General features: G+C 37.6%; 1 protein-coding gene across 1 annotated transcript; it reads right to left on the reverse strand.

The window, feature by feature from the left end:
- Positions 1–443: 443 nt before the first annotated feature.
- LOC127620283 (sodium-dependent neutral amino acid transporter B(0)AT1-like) lies at positions 444–15890 on the reverse strand. Its single transcript, XM_052093464.1, has 12 exons — positions 15609–15890; positions 11474–11614; positions 11212–11349; positions 10641–10822; positions 9656–9766; positions 7766–7878; positions 7516–7644; positions 5376–5532; positions 5013–5217; positions 3409–3568; positions 3130–3292; positions 444–1031 (listed from the first exon to the last, which is right to left on the reverse strand). The coding sequence occupies exons 1-12, from the start codon at positions 15811–15813 to the stop codon at positions 762–764; spliced, it is 1974 nt and encodes a 657-aa protein (XP_051949424.1). The 5' UTR covers positions 15814–15890; the 3' UTR covers positions 444–761.
- Between the last annotated feature and the right edge of the window lie 5218 nt (positions 15891–21108).

The raw sequence follows: 21108 nt of genomic DNA on the forward strand, positions 1-21108 counted from the left end.
GGGGCGTGGCTAATCCAACGGCTCAGTCTCGCGGAAGTAGAACGGCTGAAATCACTTACAGCACCTTTAATTCAGTTTTAGAAAGTGCATTGATTCATTACTAAACACATGTCCTTATTGTTAGCCGAGTCTTTTGATAACAAACCATGAAGATCATCAAATTTGGTTTATTGTTAATCATACTGTTACAGTTCAAACAACACAACCTAAAAAAATACTTAATACAGTTAGAATTGTGACTAATAGGACCTCTAACAGTTTAATAGTTACATGTGTGTGTATACAGTGTAATTAACATTATGTATATTCATCACTATAATACATATAAACTCAAATTCTCGAACATTGTTTTAAAAGACTAAATTACAGCATGTAAGTTCCTACAACTTCCTTTTCAGATAGCTTCAATGCAAAAGGGAGAGTAGATCAGTACAGTTCAACTATTGTTTGTCAATGCAAATAAAAACAACAGAAAAGCATGAATAATTTCGTCCTCAGTGCAATTGTAAACTTCAGTATAAATTATTTAGGGTGAAATTTCAGCTTTATCATCTGTTCTCTTGTATATAATAGACATTTCTGTATGGTAAAGAGACCAGACTTGAACCTGTGGCACCCGCATGAGCAGCACAACTCAACGTGACTCTTGACTTCTGTCTATTTCTGGCGTTCCAGTCGAGTTCTGCTGAATGTGCTTTTATGTCCCAATCCAGCCCTGTGATTGGCCGATTGGTTGTTTAAGTCTGTTATTGTAGTTGTGTTCACTGAGAATGATGTTTGCTCTGATTGTCTGCATGCACTGCGGCTGTGGTGACCTCTGGCTTTTTTAGCTCGTCAGTCATTTCTATTTTGGCGGAGACGGAGTACACTGGCAGTTCTGCGTGTCTCTCCTCTTTCCCGCAGCAGCGGTTCCTGATGAGTTTGTATAAAGCCACTGTCGGAATGACCAAAGCCGGAACTCCAGACAGAATGAAGATTATTGCATAAATCCAGTCCGGGTAAGGCAGCGTCACCAGGTTCGGAAAATTTTCCTGCAAAAGAACAAAATGTAAACGCAAAGTACAACGGAGAAAAAGTATATTATTGTGTCTATAACGTCTAAATAATAAGCTAACGGACTGTGCACTTGTATTATATTCATCTTGCACAGAAACCCTTAATTTGGACATTTACTCTCCCTATGTGTCCCATGCAAAGCATGCTGGGAAATGGAAATCCCCTGCCCAGTCGACATTAAATCAAAATGAACACTATTGACTTTATTAGTGCATGTTACTGGTCTTATTGTGAATGATTAATCCATGCATATTTGCTATTTTATGTAATTTTTTTTACCTCTTAATCTTTAGTCAAAATGTCAGAACTTGCTCTTTTGGTGACATGTTTGGAGGGAAACCGCTGAAAATACTCCTGCATTAGCAGCTATGATGCTAGGTTTATTTACATGACTCTTAAAACTGATTAAAAGCTGGAACAGTGGAAGGGGCATGTCTGGGTCCGCCTCCATTCCGCTATGCAATGCCCACTTTTGGAAGACAAAAAATGGGCGAAATGGAAGAAAAGTTGGTCGCAACTTTTGTTTCATGCTGACTGTCATAACAGAAATATGCAGCCGCCCCGCCCCCAAAATATACATTTATCTGAAGTTTCTCCTGGTTTTTCCATAAAAATAATCAGGATTGGTCACCCTGATGAAGTCATGGATGCGTGCTGCTAAACAAAATGCATTTTTTTTCCTTATTAGGAAATAAAATAAAATATGTAACAATTGAATGCTTTGTTAACATTTTCCTGACAAAGTCTTGCACAGTATAAAGATAGAAATGCACTAAAATATCACCAGTTCAAGTAACATTAAACAAGTCTAAGTGGGAGTTTGACTGATTGAAAGAATTAGTCCTCACATAGGTTGTATTTCCATTGCAATGGGCATTACATCTCTTAAAGTCTCATCCTCCGCAGGTAGACTGTGACGATCCGCTTTGCTACAGCAATCGTGAAGACAAGTTCAATATTTGCGTCATGCGTCAACAACAAGCGCTCTTTGAACTCCACATGAAAAGCGTTTGCAGACAAAATCGTCTCATTCTGTGTTTTTGTGATAGTTCAGACATGCAGTGCTTCTGTGGAAATCAAAATGTGCCTTACATAGCCTGAAAAATACTTGCTTTCTATCACAAGTCCCATCTGTGCTTGTTTTGTACATCAAATAGTGTTAAAGGGACAGTACACCCAAAAATGAAAATTCTGTCATCATTTATTCACCCTTATGTCACCCCAGATGTGTGACTTTCTTTCTTCAGAGCACAATAGAAGATTTTTAGAAGAATGTTTCAGCTCTGTAGGTCAGTACAATGCAAGTGGATGGTGACCAGAACTTTCAAGCTCCAAAAAGCACATAAAGGCAGCCTAAAAGTAATCCATAAGATTCCAGTGGTTTAATCCATGTCTTCAGAAGTGATATGATAGGTCATCAATATTTAAGTCATTTTTTGTATGCATGAATAATGTGAATCACCAAAAACACTTGAAGAAGAATGCAAAAGTTAATCTGGAGATGGACTGAGTGGGGAGGACAATTTATTGTCAAAATGGACTAAAATATTGATCCAGTTTTTTGGCACCCATTCACTTGCATTGTATGGATTAAAAGAACTGAAAAAAATCTTCATTTGTGTTCTGCAGAAGAAAGAAAGTCACACACATCTGAGATGGCATGAGGGTGAGTGAATGATGAGAGAATTTTCATTTTTGGGTGGACTGTCCCTTTAAGAGCTCCTTTCCCATCATTCTATCACTGCCATGACATGGAAGCACCGTTGTGTGTTTGTGTGTGTGTGTGTGTGTGTGTGTGTCAGTGCAGACACATTGCAATGGTTCCACCCTTCCAACAACTGTTTATGCTGTTGAGTTATGCTATAATAACATTAAATGCATTAATCGCAGTTAAGAAAAATGTATGCATTCAACTTTTTAAATGAATAGCATGTACTAACTCATTAATTATGACAGCTCTAGATAAAATGCGTGTATAAATGCACAATCCATCAAATGCAGCATGTTCTCGATGATAGGGCCCTACTTGTGAGATGATATTAGGAGGTTACAGTAGAGAAGATCAATACGTACATATTCCGGATCCCATGCGATGTAGGTGAGGCTTTTGCTCACAGTGGTGGCCAAGTAAAACAGGAAGATGACCAGCACTATGAGAGGACTGATGAGCCTCCAGGTGGCCTGCCAGAAGATGTTGGGCTTGTGGCCGATCATGAACTTAATATCGTCATTGAATCTGCTCAGAGAGACGGCACACAGGTTTTCATTCACAAGTTTACCAGGTTTACCTCATGTACACCGGTGCCTTTAGGGATAATTTTTGTTCTGTATTTGAGAAATCTCGAGTCTCACCTGTCAATTCCATAAATGTATGCCACAGCTATCATCTCACAGAATGCAATGATCAGCAAGGGGATCGAACCAGCGAAGCTGTCAAACAAAGCCAGCCAGTAATCACCAGAACCCTGGGCAAAGATTATAGCGAGACCGAAGGAGACAAAGCACACCAGACCTGAAACACAGACACAAGCCGAGACATTAGAGGTGTTTGTTTCACTAACCTAAACTATTTTATTAAATCCATTGATTAGTTCTTCAACAAAAGTGCTCATACCATCCACCCAGAATTTTTAAACACGATTTTGCAGAAAAACCCCCATTCATTAACCCTTTCATATGTACCGTCACACATATGTGATGTTTTATAACTGGGCCCAGCAGAGTAGCGTCACACATATGTGATGTTTTATAACTGGGCCCTGCAGAGTAGCGTCACACATATGTGATGTTTTATAACTGGACCCTGCAGAGTAGCGTCACACATATGTGATGTTTTATAACTGGGCCCAGCAGAGTAGCGTCACACATATGTGATGTTTTATAACTGGGCCCAGCAGAGTAGCGTCACACATATGTGATGTTTTATAACTGGGCCCTGCAGAGTAGCGTCACACATATGTGATGTTTTATAACTGGACCCTGCAGAGTAGCGTCACACATATGTGATGTTTTATAACTGGACCCTGCAGAGTACCGTCACACATATGTGATGTTTTATAACTGGAACCTGCAGAGTACCGTCACACATATGTGATGTTTTATAACTGGACCCTGCAGAGTAGCGTCACACATATGTGATGTTTTATAACTAGGCCCTGCAGAGTAACGTCACACATATGTGATGTTTTATAACTAGGCCCTGCAGAGTAGCGTCACACATATGTGATGTTTTATAACTGGGCCCTGCAGAGTAGCGTCACACATATGTGATGTTTTATAACTGGGCCCTGCAGAGTAGTGTCACACATATGTGATGTTTTATAACTGGGCCCTTATATGCAGTCAATACATCAAACACAATCTTCCTCTGATGCATGCTGCCATTTGATTACATTAGTAGTGGTTGTCATTCGTCCACCACAATAACAGTTCACAGCTTGTATATGCACAGCCATCATATCTAAACGTGATATTCCCATGCACGCAGCCACGTCTTCTTATTAGGTGCAGATACGGCTTTCAATCACACAAACAGCAACTCAAACAGTCTTTTCAGCCATATAATACGTTTGTTTTCTTAAACAGACAGCGACACTATCACAAAAGCACCATGATCACAGATTAAATCTCGTATACTCACAGTGAAAACGTGCTGATCGTGCGTGATTATCTGATGCACGCAGCCAAGTCTATTTACATTAGCAGTTGTCACACGCACACGGCACACACGCACATAACCGCTATAAAAACTAAATAAATAAAACAAATACAGTATAGCAGACATAACCCATTTGTTCACATGTTTACTATATTATATACATTATTTTATTTTTATGACAAGAAATCCCGGCTGTGTAGTGTCACGTGCAAAAAAACTCACTCCAGGGGGCCCTGCAGAGGGATTTAGACCCTACTCATGAAAAGGTTAAATCTTCACAGAAACCCCAGAATTGTACCTGTATACGCCTCTTTAGGCCACCTCTTCGGGAAGATGTTCAAGTCTTGGAGTGGCGCCACCACCCCCTCAACACTGCCAAACATGGTGGACAGTCCGAGGCAGAAGAGCATGATGAAGAAGAGCACTGACCAGAGAGGAGAGACGGGCATCTTGGTGATGGCCTCAGTGAAGACAATGAAGGCCAGACCTGTTCCCTCAACTCCCTGAACACAGAAGTGATCACCAGTGAAACCTAAAGAGCTTCATGGTTTATACTCGGTATTGAGTTATTAATATGAGAACTTGAAAAGCGTTTGAATGGAAAGTTGGAGACAATGTTTTACAAGAGCAGGTTAGAAGTAGACTAGACTGGAGAACCGACCTGACTGAGGAACGCCTGTATGTCGCAGGTCTTCAGGTTGAGTTCCTGGAAGACGTCTGGTGCCGTGCTGTTGAGATTCTGGATAAATGAGTCATAGTTGCTCTCTGTGATGTTTCCCTCAGGTAGATCAAATGTGTTCAGTAACGTCAGGATGTTTCTGTGCAGAAACAAAAGTCCAATGCGTTTGAACATTTACTCTTTCATTATGTCATGTGGTTATAAACGTATATATGTTTGAAAACTCATCGCTAACAAATCACATGGTAATGGATGGCTTTTTTGAAGTGTGTATAACAGGCGTAGACTTGGCGAAATGAACGCATTGTCAAATGAAAACGTTTTAGTGGGAACGTGACCTTTGTGACCACGTTTGTCTCAAAAAAGGGCAAGACAACACCACAAAAGCACCATAAGGGCCGAAACATACACTACACAAGCATGTGAACGCAGACGCATTTCGCAACACAAGCTTGATTTTATTTGTCGTTGCGTTCTAAAAATGTGTCAGTTGCATTCTCAACCTTGCCACAAGGGGCGTTACAGGGAGATTAGTGGCAACTCAATGGTGAGTTTTCTCTTTCAAGTCAACCACTGTCATGGCGGAGCAACAGTATGGGCAATCAAGTGTAAATCAAAATATTTATAGCAACTTACCAGAATAATAAAACATCCCGTTTAAAGCCACAGATGTTTGAAGGTAACTCTATCGTAACACAAGAAGGCATGTTGAACCAGACTGCGCGTTGGCACACGTTCACGTACTTGCGTTAAGAACGTGTTTCAGCATTTAACCTTGTGTGACCCCGAGTCCACATGCGTGGATATTGTGTTTTGGCTTCGCTATTCGCAATTTATAATTTAAATTAATTTAAATGACTGAATACTGTTCACAAGACACCTTTAAGTGTTAAATGTGCTTCATTTTATAAACATTTTGTCATATTTTATTTAGGTATCACTGAACAATATGATTCTATACATTAACATTAACAAATGCATTCCTGTATTTACGGTCATTATCACATTGAGAATAAATGTGCTCATCCACAAAATGAAACATGTTGCTTTCAGAGGCTTTATATGGAGTTAAGATGAAAATAAGGAGCATTTCAAACTGTTCTGAGACCAGTGCAGACAGACAGCACACTGGAGGTTAAGTCATTCACTAAATAGGGATCAAGGGAGCATCCTATAGCTCTCCTATAACTGTTCTGAGACCAGTGCAGACAGACAGCACACTGGAGGTTAAGTCGTGCACTAAATAGGGAGCAAGGGAGCATCCTATAGCTCTCTATAACTGTTCTGAGACCAGTGCAGACAGACAGCACACTGGAGGTTAAGTCATGCACTAAATAGAGAGCAAGGGAGCATCCTATAGCTCTCCTATAACTGTTCTGAGACCAGTGCAGACAGACAGCACACTGGAGGTTAAGTCGTGCACTAAATAGGGAGCAAGGGAGCATCCTATAGCTCTCTATAACTGTTCTGAGACCAGTGCAGACAGACAGCACACTGGGAGGTTAAGTCATTCACTAAATAGGGATCAAGGGAGCATCCTATAGCTCTCCTATAACTGTTCTGAGACCAGTGCAGACAGACAGCACACTGGAGGTTAAGTCATTCACTAAATAGGGAGCAAGGGAGCATCCTATAGCTCTCCTATATCTGTTCTGAGACAAGTGCAGACAGACAGCACACTGGAGGTTAAGTCATGCACTAAATAGGGAGCAAGGGAGCATCCTATATCTCTCTATGCAGTTAAGTGCGTTCACTCCTAAAATCTGATCAAAAGTTCAGTTTCAGGCTGCAGATGATGTTTGGGTCACTCAACATGTTTGACAGATGTTTATTAGATGCTACTAGTTAAAAACCAAAAAGATAAATGGAAAATGCACACAGCGGTCACGCTCGAGTCTCAGCGGGTTAAAGTCTATACAACTTGTGCACTACAGTGACACAAATGCGAACTTTGAGTAAATAATGACAGAATTTTCATGTTTGGTTATACAATCCCGTTAAAGATAATGTCTTTAATTTGAGATCAAAGTTCCCTGACACTGATCCATAAATGACTTGTTAGTGATAAAGGATTTGTCATTCATTATCTCATGACAGTTTTATAGCAGGCATGAACACCAACCCATTGAGGCAGTCGTCAAACCGCTCCGTCGCTCTGAAGCCGATGATGGAGTAAATTACGATAGCAGAGTAGATGGATGTGAAACCGTTTATCACTGAGATGATAACAGCATCCTGTTCACAGTTATTACTGCAAAGATAGAAGACAAAATTAGTCGTTTTCATTCAGATCTTGTTATTGTGCTTTTGGGTTCACAGTATTGAGACCTGCATGTGTTTGATATTTGTATTGAAGGACTGAAGTTGCTCACTGTATAGAGTTGTAGCTGGAGAAAGAGATGAGACCTCCGAAAGCCAGAGAGAAGGAGTAAAACACCTGAGCACCTGCGTCCAGCCACGTCGACGGATCCAACAGCTCATCCAGCTACAGAGGACACAATCAGTAACATATAATTGGGTTTCTCTACATCTGGGTGTTTGTCTCTCTTTTGTTTCGGTCATGTGGTGTAACCCTGAGACAATGTATTGAAGCTCTTGAGTAAAATTTTTGTACAGAATTATTGTTTTTTTAGATCTATGGACCTGCCAGCAGGTACAAATAATGCAAAACAAGTTAAAGTCTCCATATTCTGTACATAAGTCAGGCATATCATTCTTAGAATTTAAACTTTTCATATATAACATCACTTCTGCATTTATTTTACTTAAAATAACAAAATAAGTCCTTAAAACATTCGCGTTGAACATGAGCGCCCCCTAGAGGTAATGGGGTAAAAATATTTATATGAAAATTAAAGTTTTTCACATCGCACATAAATGGACAAGTCATATATCAAATGAAAGCTCTCACTCTCAGGAATCGGACTGTATAGATAATTTGGATGCCTTCATAACACAACTCAAAACATCTTCAAAAGAATCACAAAGTGAAATATGATTTATGTAAGTCATCTAATACAAACGTCACTTTTATGCTCCAATAACTGCTGCTATAAGCCCCAAATAGCCAAAATCGTTATATCTGCTTTTAGCTTTTTAGGTAGTTCTCAAAAATGTATCCACTGTTTACTCATCTGTGAGCTTGTGTGAATAATCCAGTGTTATATCTTAGAGGTCCAGAGTAACAAATCCCATCCAGAAGAAAATCATGCAGAACAAATCATCAGAATTTTTTTTTTTTATGTTATTTTTGTTATATGTTATTTTTATAGACTATTGATGATAAAATGTAGATAGCATTGCAAAGGGGAGAATCTCAGCTATCTAATGACACTTGGATTGAGCTTGTAGTCCACTCAGAGGCCGAGATATTCAATGAAATAATGAGGGTGTTGCTTGAACTGAACATTAGACTGAATGTCTATGGACTGAGCCCATCTGTGAGGGGTAAAATGTGTTAGAGCGCCCCTACAGTTCACATCTGTGAGGGGTATAATGTGTTAGAGCGCCCCCTACAGTTCACATCTGTGAGGGGTAAAATGTGTTAGAGCGCCCCCTACAGTTCACATCTGTGAGGGGTATAATGTGTTAGAGCGCCCCCTACAGTTCACATCTGTATATTGTGATGGAAGGTGATCGAGAAAAAATAATTCTAGTACTTTCTGACATCTAGTGGAATAAAATGAGACTTTTCAATGTGAAGTTGAGTGAACAGAACCAGAATTACATGCTTACAAATTTAGGACAAAAATATATATATATATATATATATATATATATATTTGAAAATAACTTTATCATAAGATTATAAACATGTACAATATTATTTCTGAATAATTTGAGTGCTTTTTTTTTTAAATAAGAATGAAAATTGTATTTAAGGTGCAAAGTTTTTAATTTATTTTTAATTATATATATGTATTATTTATATTAATAATAATACATTTTACTCGATGAGATTAAATTAATGTCATTGTAGAAAACACCATAAATATTTTTTTTTACCAATTTGGACACAAAGATTATGTTACTACGAACCTGCCACATGCGTTTTAAACTATATTTTTTATATTTTTTAATACAAGATTTCAACTGTTAATTAATAGGCTGAGGTGATGTCATCGTTATTAAAATTGGATTAAACTAACCTAAGACAAACATCATTACAGCACTGCTGAAGCATTAACAGTAAGAACATCAATACAGTGTATTAATACAGTAAGTGGTGCACTCTTCAGTTAGTATGGACGAGGGGAACTTACGTCCGGTGTAAACAGGAACTTGATTCCACTCACGGATCCTTTGAGGGTCAGTCCTCTGATCAGGAAGATCGTCAGGACCACGTACGGCAGCGTGGAGGTGACATACACCGCCTGAGGAGCGTTCAGTATACTTCATCAACATGAACTACTAAAGCAACACACTTTGAAACTTGATTTCATTGCGTTCTGTGCATATAAATGGGTTTTTGTGTAGAGTTGGGACTACACAAATATGTTTTGAGGTGTTAATGTAGCATTGATGAAACTGGGCAGACGTATAGTCATTTTAAGTTAAGAGAACTCATTTCACCCCTGAGCCATTGGTGTGAGGGAACTTTACGCTTGTAAATCTCTATATTAAACTAACACTATCTATAAAGGCAGCATAAAAGTAATCCATAAGACTCCAGTGGTTTAATCCAAGTCTTCAGAAGCGATCCAATCGGTCTTGAGTGACAGCCCAAAACAAAACTCCCTTTTCACCATAAATCTGTACAACAGTCTCCTTGGCAATCCTGATTTCAAGCTCGATTACACTTCCTAGCGCCATCTAGCGCTCTGCGCATGCATCAAGCACTAGGAAGTGTAATCAAGCTTGAAATCATGATCGAAAAGGAGTTATTTTGGTCTGTTCTCACCCAAAATCGATTGCTTCTGAAGATGTAGATATAAACAATGAAGTCTTATAGATTTCTTTTCTTCTGCATTTATGTGCTTTTTGGAGCTTCAACGTTTCAGTCACCATTTACTTGCCTTGGTTAGTCTTCTGCAGAAGAAAGAAAGCCATACACATTTTCATTTTTGTGTGAACTACACCTTTAATCCTCGTCGATTTCTGACATTTTTAAACACCAAAGTGCATTTATCAATCGAAATTGCACGTGTGAAACACTGGTTAACCCAAGATTAAAAGTGACCTTAACACAGGGTTTAAAAAAGAAGTCATGGTAAAGTGTAAAAAGCCTCAGAGAGAGAACCTGTGTACCTTCCCGGTGGTCTCGATTCCTCTCAGACAGCAGACCCAAAGCAGCGTCCAGGCACATAACAGACACAGAACAATCCACCACTGAAGACCTCCAGACTCGCCGATCGCCGGAGTCGTGTTCAGCGTCTCTCTGTACCAGAAATAATCCACCGGAGAACTGCGCGCACATTCAGACACCAGCCCTGTTTAAAGACACGCCGGTTTCATTGATGACACAAAGGACATATAAATCTGGATAATTATGAAGAGAACGTGAGAGTTGCTTGATGTGCAAAAGTCGCTGCCGCAATGCTACAGTGTTTCGGATGTGCTAGCGTGAGCTGAGAAACATTTTCCCGATCATGAGGTTTATCGATGATTCGTTTCTTATATCGGGATGCTTTAGAGCACACAGAGAGCATGGACCAATCCTTTGGCAACATCGACGCTTTTTTGTCATGCTAAAATAATGAAGTTTGTGCAAAACTTGCTTTCTGGAAAGATGAGATTTTCCTCTGATGTAGCATCATTTTTGGTTATTGTACACAGTCACGTGACTGAACTCCAATCGTGGTGACCGTTATGTTTGTACCTGTCCTGTTTTCATTGACGGGACACTGACTCCAGGGAAGAGGGTCCTGAAACGAGTTGAAGAAGTACCACATGACCCAGGCGATGATGGTGTTGTAGTACATGCCCACCATGAAGGACACCAACATGGAGGCGATACCTACGGGTGAGAAACAGGATTGTTTTACAGGTTTCTGTACCTCATAAGCACCAGAGAGATTGTAGCTCACATACTCTTCAGTAGCACTCGCTAATATTACAGCTCAACCTGCTTAAATACTCACCAACCCCAGATAAATAAGGGTTAATGGAAGTCCAGACGCCAACACTGCCCTTCCTCAGTCTCTGTCCGATGGCAAACTCCAGATGCAGAAGAGGAACTCCCTCCAGAACCAGAAGAATCAGAAAGGGAATCATGAACGCTCCTGAAAGAGTGAGAAATAACATGAACTACTGTTTATTTTAGCACATGATAGTAAAAACAACACTTGAGTGAACTGAAATGATTTCAGTACTGATGTTGGAGGAGTTGCAATAAGTAATGCTTGCTTTAGCAGACACCATTAATTAGTCCTCATGGTGAACATATTTCAATATTTCAGGCAGTCAATGACACTTTCTGCCTGTCAATCATTTTGCTCATTCTCACAGTATTGTAGTTGCAGCGAATAATTGGCGCTTAATGCCATTATTATGCCATGTTGTTCATAACAGTTGCCAATTGAGGGCGCTGTTTTGCTGCTGTTGTTTTTAACAACCGTTTCTGCTTGTGTCCGTCTCATCTTTGGAGTGCGGGGTTTTGGCAATGTTTTAACGAGACTTTCTTTAAATCCACAGTAATAAAAGTGCCCAACGTTGAAGATACATCCATTAGTATTGAGTTTTTGTCTCTGGTTTGTGCTGTGTCATGGTAGTGTTTCGCAAACATCCTGATGTCACCAAACAGGTATCTTTATCTCAATGTTAGGATCGCTGCACGTGGCTCTTATCAGCCCAGAGAAACGACTTCAGCTGAAAGTCCACATGATGATAGCAGCACCTGAGATACAGGTGAACGAACATGAGGGCAAAAGGTGTGCGATTACACCTGCTGAACATTCACACTTCGGTCCTTATCCAACAGTATGTTCACAGCAATCAAGTTGAATCACAGTTATTTACAAATTAAACACTATTTACAGCACAGATGTACATCATGTGATGGAAACTAAGATTATAGAGCTATAAATTAAAGAAGATAGCATAATAATAAATTCATTAAATAATAAAAAAGATATAATAAATAGAAATGTTCATTCAACTACACCAGCGAGCCCAACACACACTCAAAATGATGATTTTGATTATTTGTTTAATTTTCTGGTGAAAGAAATACATCAATGAATATGAAAACCACAATATTACATGCCACAGATGAATATTTACTGGATAATCCAGTATCTTGTAGAGGGGGGTCATATTGGCAATTTTCATTTTCAAGATTTTGGAGCTAAAATTTAGGTCAAAAAGTATAACCTTAGAAAGGTGTCAGCATCATCATTTAATGTTTACACAGATACTGGTAGATATTTTGCTTAAATCAGTTGCCTTTACCAATCCTCGTTGCATTATATGCCAATGGTGACTGTTACAATATGGGAAAAAGCACTTTTTTGTGTTCTTTTTCCAAAGTTGCCATGTCTGTAACTCAAGAAGTATTAAATATATATTAATATCCTTTTATATTCTGGTTCAGAACAAACTTGTCTTTTGGTATCTTCATTTGTGAGGCCTTATGTGGTTCAGTCCCAGAGATATGGGGCTCTCAATGTGGCTCCATGTGCAAATAGTTGAATTGTATCCATTTTCAATGGTCGAAAACGAAATGTGGGTCACTTTGTATAAAGAGGATACTTATTGTATTTAAAGAGGAATATCTGAAGAACAAATAAAGCTGAAACTAGAAATGTACCTTTATTTATTTAACTTGACCATTTCAGTGTATTTTAGGGAAGACCAAAAGTATCATCTATCTGCACAGATGTGTACAATGTAACAATGTTCTCATGAAGCCACTTTGAGAGCCCCATATCTCTGGGATTTAACCATATAGGGTATTCAAAATGAAGATGCAATAAGAGGAATTTGTTCTGAACCAGAATCTAAAAGCATATTAAGATATTTCTAATACTTCTCGAGTTACAGGCACGCCAACTTTTTTCCATTTTGGAACTGTCCCCATAGAGCTGTTCAGCTTGTAATTGGGTTCCCTCGGGATTTTCCCATGGGCTTATATAATGGGGCTTTTGAATTTATGAGAACAATACGGTCTGTGGTAAACATTACTTGATGATACGTGGACGTTTTGTATTTGTATACTGCATAAATGACACACAGTCATACATCAAACGTGAATTTTGAAGCCGTATTGAATTAAACCTTTTTTTTTTTTTTTTATGCACGGCGGCTTCAAAACGTCCTCGCATCGTCAAGTAATGTTTACCACTGACATTATTGTTCTCATTAACTCAAAAACCCCATTATAGGGTATCTCAGCGAGTATTTACGCTGACTATCACCGCTGGAGTCGTGAGTTTGAATCCAGGTCGTGCTGAGTGACTCCAGTCAGGTCTCCTTAGCAACCAAATTGTCCTGGTTGCTAGGGAGGGTAGAGTCACATGGGGTAACCTCCTCGTGGTGGTGATTAGTGGTTCTCTCAATGGGGCGTGTGGTGAGTTGTGTGTGGATCGTGGAGAGTAGCATGAGTCTCCACATGCTGTGAGTCTCCGCGGTGTCATGCACAACGAGTCACGTGATCAGATGCGCGGATTGACGGTCTCAGAAGGGGAGACAACCGAGACTCGTCCTCCACCACCCGGAGTGAAGCGAGTAACCGCGCCACCACAAGGACCTACTAAGTAGCGGGAATTGGGTGTTCCAACATTGGGAGAAAAGGGGGTAACAAAAAAAACATGATAAAAACCAATGGGAAAATCCCGAGGGAGCCCACGGCCTGGACTTCTGGATTCGCCAACAAATTGATGATGGCGGAGGAGCTCAATTGGCATTTAATCCAACATTTGTAGCTGAAGTCGACTGATTTCATTAACAGATCAGTTAAAAATACAATAATGATGCTGACGCCTTTCTAAGGTTATTTCTGGGATCTGTTATCGGTGAAAATGGCCATTCAAAATAGTGGATTACTCAGTAAATATTCAACTGTGGCATTTAATATTTTAGGTTTCATCTTCATTTATGTATTTCTTTCACCAGAATTTAAAAAAAAAATGTTTTATACAAATTGACATTCTGAGCGGGGGACCTCTGGTTGAGTTGACACGGTAGGACTCATATATATTAAATTAAATATATTTAAGATCATTTGTTCTGGGAGTCTTTTTCCCAACAACAGTCTCCATTTGTGCTGTGTTTAATCTCACTAATGAACCGTTATCTCACTACGGGAATGTGCACGTTAACCTTTAACCCGTGTCTATTAATGAACTGTACAAAACACACGCTATTGAATCATTTTCTAAATCAAACTTTAAGGAAAACAGCCAGACACATACAGCACTGTAGACATGTTTCCGATTGTCTTAATGATAACTCTTGTGTTGTTTGCTAAATGTTGTAGTCCAGCAGATAAAGGAGCGCTCGGTAATTAAGCTCAGGTTCATTACCGCTCGAAGCATCTGTTGCCACGCTGATGCTGAATTAATGTTTAACTCTAATCATTGTAAGTGGCTGCATTCAGCCCATTAAGACCGTCTGTGGTTTATACGCTGTGTTATAGTCTCATCAGGTCTTCTTGTGGGTGTATCATAAAACAGCTGTGAAGAAAACATGGCCAGTGACCATTTCAGGCTAATGCCCGTATATTTGACAGTTCACTACCGTTTATATTATTAAATTATATAATATACTAACCTCTATATATCTATAATAGTCTGCTTTTCACTTTATAATGTGTTGATAATCACTGCGGTAATTACAGAAGATCACATGATCACTTAAAGATCATCAATAATAATTAATAAACATGAGACACTAAACACCAACATGTCAAATTAATTAATGCAATAAATATGAACTATAAACTACATCAGATATAACAGAGAACCCCCCGATGTGCACAACTATTACCATCAAATATAATGACATGTGATGAGTCACTCTGGGGATGCCTGATGGATTTTTGGTTTGTTTTTTACCATCATTTTAACAATTGTTTACCGTAAAAAATACATGTATTCTAAAGTTAAATATAACATACATTTTTACCATTAATTATACTGTAAAATGATACTTTTTACATCTACATTTTTATATTTACAGTAAAATAACATGCATTGTCTTCTTAAATATACTCAATGTCACTGAGCAAAAATGAGCCTCGCTTTGATGTTTTGTGTCTACTTGAGTTCTCAGTCTCACCTCCTCCGTGGCTCTGACACAGGTAAGGGAACCTCCAGACGTTCCCCAGTCCCACACAGAAGCCCACACAGGTGAGCATGTACTGGGCTTTGTTGTCCCATTTGGGTCTGTCTCCAGCCTCCTCCACCTCCATCTTCTCCAGCTCGGCGTGAGAGGGAATGCGGTCCTCCAGACCCGGATTGGGAAGCTTCAGTTTCAGCTTCATACCTGCAGCGTTTGATACCTGTAGTGCCTGATAGAGAAGAATCAAACAACCTGATGACTGTGAGAAGAGACGAGTGAATAAATACTGTCACTAACATTCACATGTTGTCCTTTAGCACTGGAATCTCCTCCCATATCTCCCAAACAACTCTCCCATTTGCTCAGGAATATTCACTTTACTGTCTTGAGCGTGAGTCATGCAGGTGAATCTCATCAAAACGGTCAAGAACATATCAATCATTTATATTGAGCATATTTACAGGACACTTTACAAAAACTCTCATTACTGTAATGCAAAAATTCAGCAAGCTGGTTCTTTTGGGCAATTCATGCAAATGAACCGGTTAAAATAAATGATTCACTTCTGTTTAACGATTGGATCTCCGATTCATTTTAGTGAGTCAGTTCTTTCGGACAGTTTATGTAAAGATCCAGTTCAAATAAATGATTCACTTCTGTTTAACGATTGGATCTCCGATTCATTTTAGTGAGTCAGTTCTTTCGGACAGTTTATGTAAAGATCCAGTTAAAATAAATGATTCACTTCTATTTAACGATTGGATCTCCGATTCATTTTAGTGAGTCAGTTCTTTCAGACAGTTTATGTAAAGATCCAGTTAAAATAAATGATTCACTTCTATTTAACGATTGGATCTCCGATTCATTTTAGTGAGTCAGTTCTTTCGGACAGTTTATGTAAAGATCCAGTTCAAATAAATGATTCACTTCTGTTTAACGATTGGATCTCCGATTCATTTTAGTGAGTCAGTTCTTTCGGACAGTTTATGTAAAGATCCAGTTCAAATAAATGATTCACTTCTATTTAACGATTGGATCTCCGATTCATTTTAGTGAGTCAGTTCTTTCGGACAGTTTATGTAAAGATCCAGTTCAAATAAATGATTCACTTCTGTTTAACGATTGGATCTCCGATTCATTTTAGTGAGTCAGTTCTTTCAGACAGGTTATGTAAAGATCCAGTTAAAATAAATGATTCACTTTTATTTAACGATTGGATCTCCGATTCATTTTAGTGAGTCAGTTCTTTCGGACAGTTTATGTAAAGATCCAGTTCAAATAAATGATTCACTTCTGTTTAACGATTGGATCTCCGATTCATTTTAGTGAGTCAGTTCTTTCGGACAGTTTATGTAAAGATCCAGTTAAAATAAATGATTCACTTCTATTTAACGATTGGATCTCCGATTCATTTTAGTGAGTCAGTTCTTTCGGACAGTTTATGTAAAGATCCAGTTAAAATAAATGATTCACTTCTGTTTAACGATTGGATCTCCGATTCATTTTAGTGAGTCAGTTCTTTCGGACAGTTTATGTAAAGATCCAGTTAAAATAAATGATTCACTTCTATTTAACGATTGGATCTCCGATTCATTTTAGTGAGTCAGTTCTTTCGGACAGTTTATGTAAAGATCCAGTTAAAATAAATGATTCACTTCTGTTTAACGATTGGATCTCCGATTCATTTTAGTGAGTCAGTTCTTTCGGACAGTTTATGTAAAGATCCAGTTCAAATAAATGATTCACTTCTATTTAACGATTGGATCTCCGATTCATTTTAGTGAGTCAGTTCTTTCGGACAGTTTATGTAAAGATCCAGTTCAAATAAATGATTCACTTCTATTTAACGATTGGATCTCCGATTCATTTTAGTGAGTCAGTTCTTTCGGGCAGTTTATGTAAAGATCCAGTTAAAATAAATGATTCACTTCTATTTAACGATTGGATCTCCGATTCATTTTAGTGAGTCAGTTCTTTCGGGCAGTTTATGTAAAGATCCAGTTCAAATAAATGATTCACTTCTATTTAACGATTGGATCTCCGATTCATTTTAGTGAGTCAGTTCTTTCGGACAGTTTATGTAAAGATCCAGTTCAAATAAATGATTCACTTCTATTTAACGATTGGATCTCCGATTCATTTTAGTGAGTCAGTTCTTTCAGACAGTTTATGTAAAGATCCAGTTCAAATAAATGATTCACTTCTATTTAACGATTGGATCTCCGATTCATTTTAGTGAGTCAGTTCTTTCGGGCAGTTTATGTAAAGATCCAGTTAAAATAAATGATTCACTTCTATTTAACGATTGGATCTCCGATTCATTTTAGTGAGTCAGTTCTTTCGGGCAGTTTATGTAAAGATCCAGTTCAAATAAATGATTCACTTCTATTTAACGATTGGATCTCCGATTCATTTTAGTGAGTCAGTTCTTTCGGGCAGTTTATGTAAAGATCCAGTTCAAATAAATGATTCACTTCTATTTAACGATTGGATCTCCGATTCATTTTAGTGAGTCAGTTCTTTCGGACAGTTTATGTAAAGATCCAGTTCAAATAAATGATTCACTTTTATTTAACGATTGGATCTCCGATTCATTTTAGTGAGTCAGTTCTTTCGGACAGTTTATGTAAAGATCCAGTTCAAATAAATGATTCACTTCTATTTAACGATTGGATCTCCGATTCATTTTAGTGAGTCAGTTCTTTCGGGCAGTTTATGTAAAGATCCAGTTAAAATAAATGATTCACTTCTATTTAACGATTGGATCTCCGATTCATTGTAGTGAATCAGTTCCTTCAGACAGTTTATGTAAAGATCCAGTTCAAATAAATGATTCACTTCTATTTAACGATTGGATCTCCGATTCATTTTAGTGAGTCAGTTCTTTCGGACAGTTTATGTAAAGATCCAGTTCAAATAAATGATTCACTTCTATTTAACGATTGGATCTCCGATTCATTGTAGTGAATCAGTTCCTTCAGACAGTTTATGTAAAGATCCAGTTCAAATAAATGATTCACTTCTATTTAACGATTGGATCTCCGATTCATTTTAGTGAGTCAGTTCTTTCGGACAGTTTATGTAAAGATCCAGTTCAAATAAATGATTCACTTCTATTTAACGATTGGATCTCCGATTCATTTTAGTGAGTCAGTTCTTTCAGACAGGTTATGTAAAGATCCAGTTCAAATAAATGATTCACTTCTATTTAACGATTGGATCTCCGATTCATTTTAGTGAGTCAGTTCTTTCGGACAGTTTATGTAAAGATCCAGTTCAAATAAATGATTCACTTTTATTTAACGATTGGATCTCCGATTCATTTTAGTGAGTCAGTTCTTTCGGACAGTTTATGTAAAGATCCAGTTCAAATAAATGATTCACTTCTGTTTAACGATTGGATCTCCGATTCATTTTAGTGAGTCAGTTCTTTCGGACAGTTTATGTAAAGATCCAGTTAAAATAAATGATTCACTTCTATTTAACGACTGGATCTCCGATTCATTTTAGTGAGTCAGTTCTTTCGGACAGTTTATGTAAAGATCCAGTTCAAATAAATGATTCACTTCTATTTAACGATTGGATCTCCGATTCATTTTAGTGAGTCAGTTCTTTCGGACAGTTTATGTAAAGATCCAGTTAAAATAAATGATTCACTTCTATTTAACGATTGGATCTCCGATTCATTTTAGTGAGTCAGTTCTTTCGGACAGTTTATGTAAAGATCCAGTTCAAATAAATGATTCACCTCTATTTAACGATTGGATCTCCGATTCATTTTAGTGAGTCAGTTCTTTCGGACAGTTTATGTAAAGATCCAGTTCAAATAAATGATTCACTTCTATTTAACGATTGGATCTCCGATTCATTTTAGTGAGTCAGTTCTTTCAGACAGTTTATGTAAAGATCCAGTTCAAATAAATGATTCACTTCTATTTAACGATTGGATCTCCGATTCATTTTAGTGAGTCAGTTCTTTCGGGCAGTTTATGTAAAGATCCAGTTAAAATAAATGATTCACTTCTATTTAACGATTGGATCTCCGATTCATTTTAGTGAGTCAGTTCTTTCGGGCAGTTTATGTAAAGATCCAGTTAAAATAAATGATTCACTTCTATTTAACGATTGGATCTCCGATTCATTTTAGTGAGTCAGTTCTTTCGGACAGTTTATGTAAAGATCCAGTTCAAATAAATGATTCACTTCTATTTAACGATTGGATCTCCGATTCATTTTAGTGAGTCAGTTCTTTCGGACAGTTTATGTAAAGATCCAGTTCAAATAAATGATTCACTTTTATTTAACGATTGGATCTCCGATTCATTTTAGTGAGTCAGTTCTTTCGGACAGTTTATGTAAAGATCCAGTTCAAATAAATGATTCACTTCTATTTAACGATTGGATCTCCGATTCATTTTAGTGAGTCAGTTCTTTCGGACAGTTTATGTAAAGATCCAGTTGAAATAAATGATTCACTTCTATTTAACGATTGGATCTCCGATTCATTGTAGTGAATCAGTTCCTTCAGACAGTTTATGTAAAGATCCAGTTCAAATAAATGATTCACTTCTATTTAACGATTGGATCTCCGATTCATTTTAGTGAGTCAGTTCTTTCGGACAGTTTATGTAAAGATCCAGTTCAAATAAATGATTCACTTCTATTTAACGATTGGATCTCCGATTCATTGTAGTGAATCAGTTCTTTTGGACAGTTTATGTAAAGATCCAGTTAAAAATAAATGATTCACTTCTATTTAACGATTGGATCTCCGATTCATTTTAGTGAATCAGTTCTTTCGGACAGTTTATGTAAAGATCCAGTTAAAATAAATGATTCACTTCTATTTAATGATTGGATCTCCGATTCATTTTAGTGAATCAGTTCTTTCAGAAGGATCATGTAAATGAACTAATTCAGAAATGATTCACTGATTCACTTATACTCTGGCATCATTAGAATTTTAGCTATTTCTTTAATGCTAAAGAATTTGCTTTATGCTCAATTTAATGTTCTTACCCTGTAGTTTAATCCTTAAACAAATTAAACATTTATTATATTAATGTTGAAATAACCCAAATTTTGTTTAATTGTCTTGACATTTTTATTGCATTACAGTAAAAACAACAACAATCACAACAACAATAATGAAAAACTATGGGTTTTTTTTCTAATATAATATAAAAATATACATTATTTTGTTTATATTTATATATTATAATCATATTTCTAATATAAAATGTATTTTTTATTTAGATCTTTGGGGGAAATATGTCTCTTATGAAATCAAAATGTTCTTTATTCTCTAAATATTCTGCATTCGTCGGCACTTTATTGTCATTATTGGTCATGTTGACATTAGAGATACAGATTTCTAACTGTGACTCCAAGAACAATGATATAAAGTGGTGGGCGGGGCATAGAGTAAAGGGGGCGGGGCCAGTGCTGCAGATAGTGATGGATCATTATGACATAACAGGGCGTGTTTACAGCTGAA

Source organism: Xyrauchen texanus, chromosome 26 (genome assembly GCF_025860055.1).
Source record: "Xyrauchen texanus isolate HMW12.3.18 chromosome 26, RBS_HiC_50CHRs, whole genome shotgun sequence".
NCBI classification, from domain to species: domain Eukaryota; kingdom Metazoa; phylum Chordata; class Actinopteri; order Cypriniformes; family Catostomidae; genus Xyrauchen; species Xyrauchen texanus.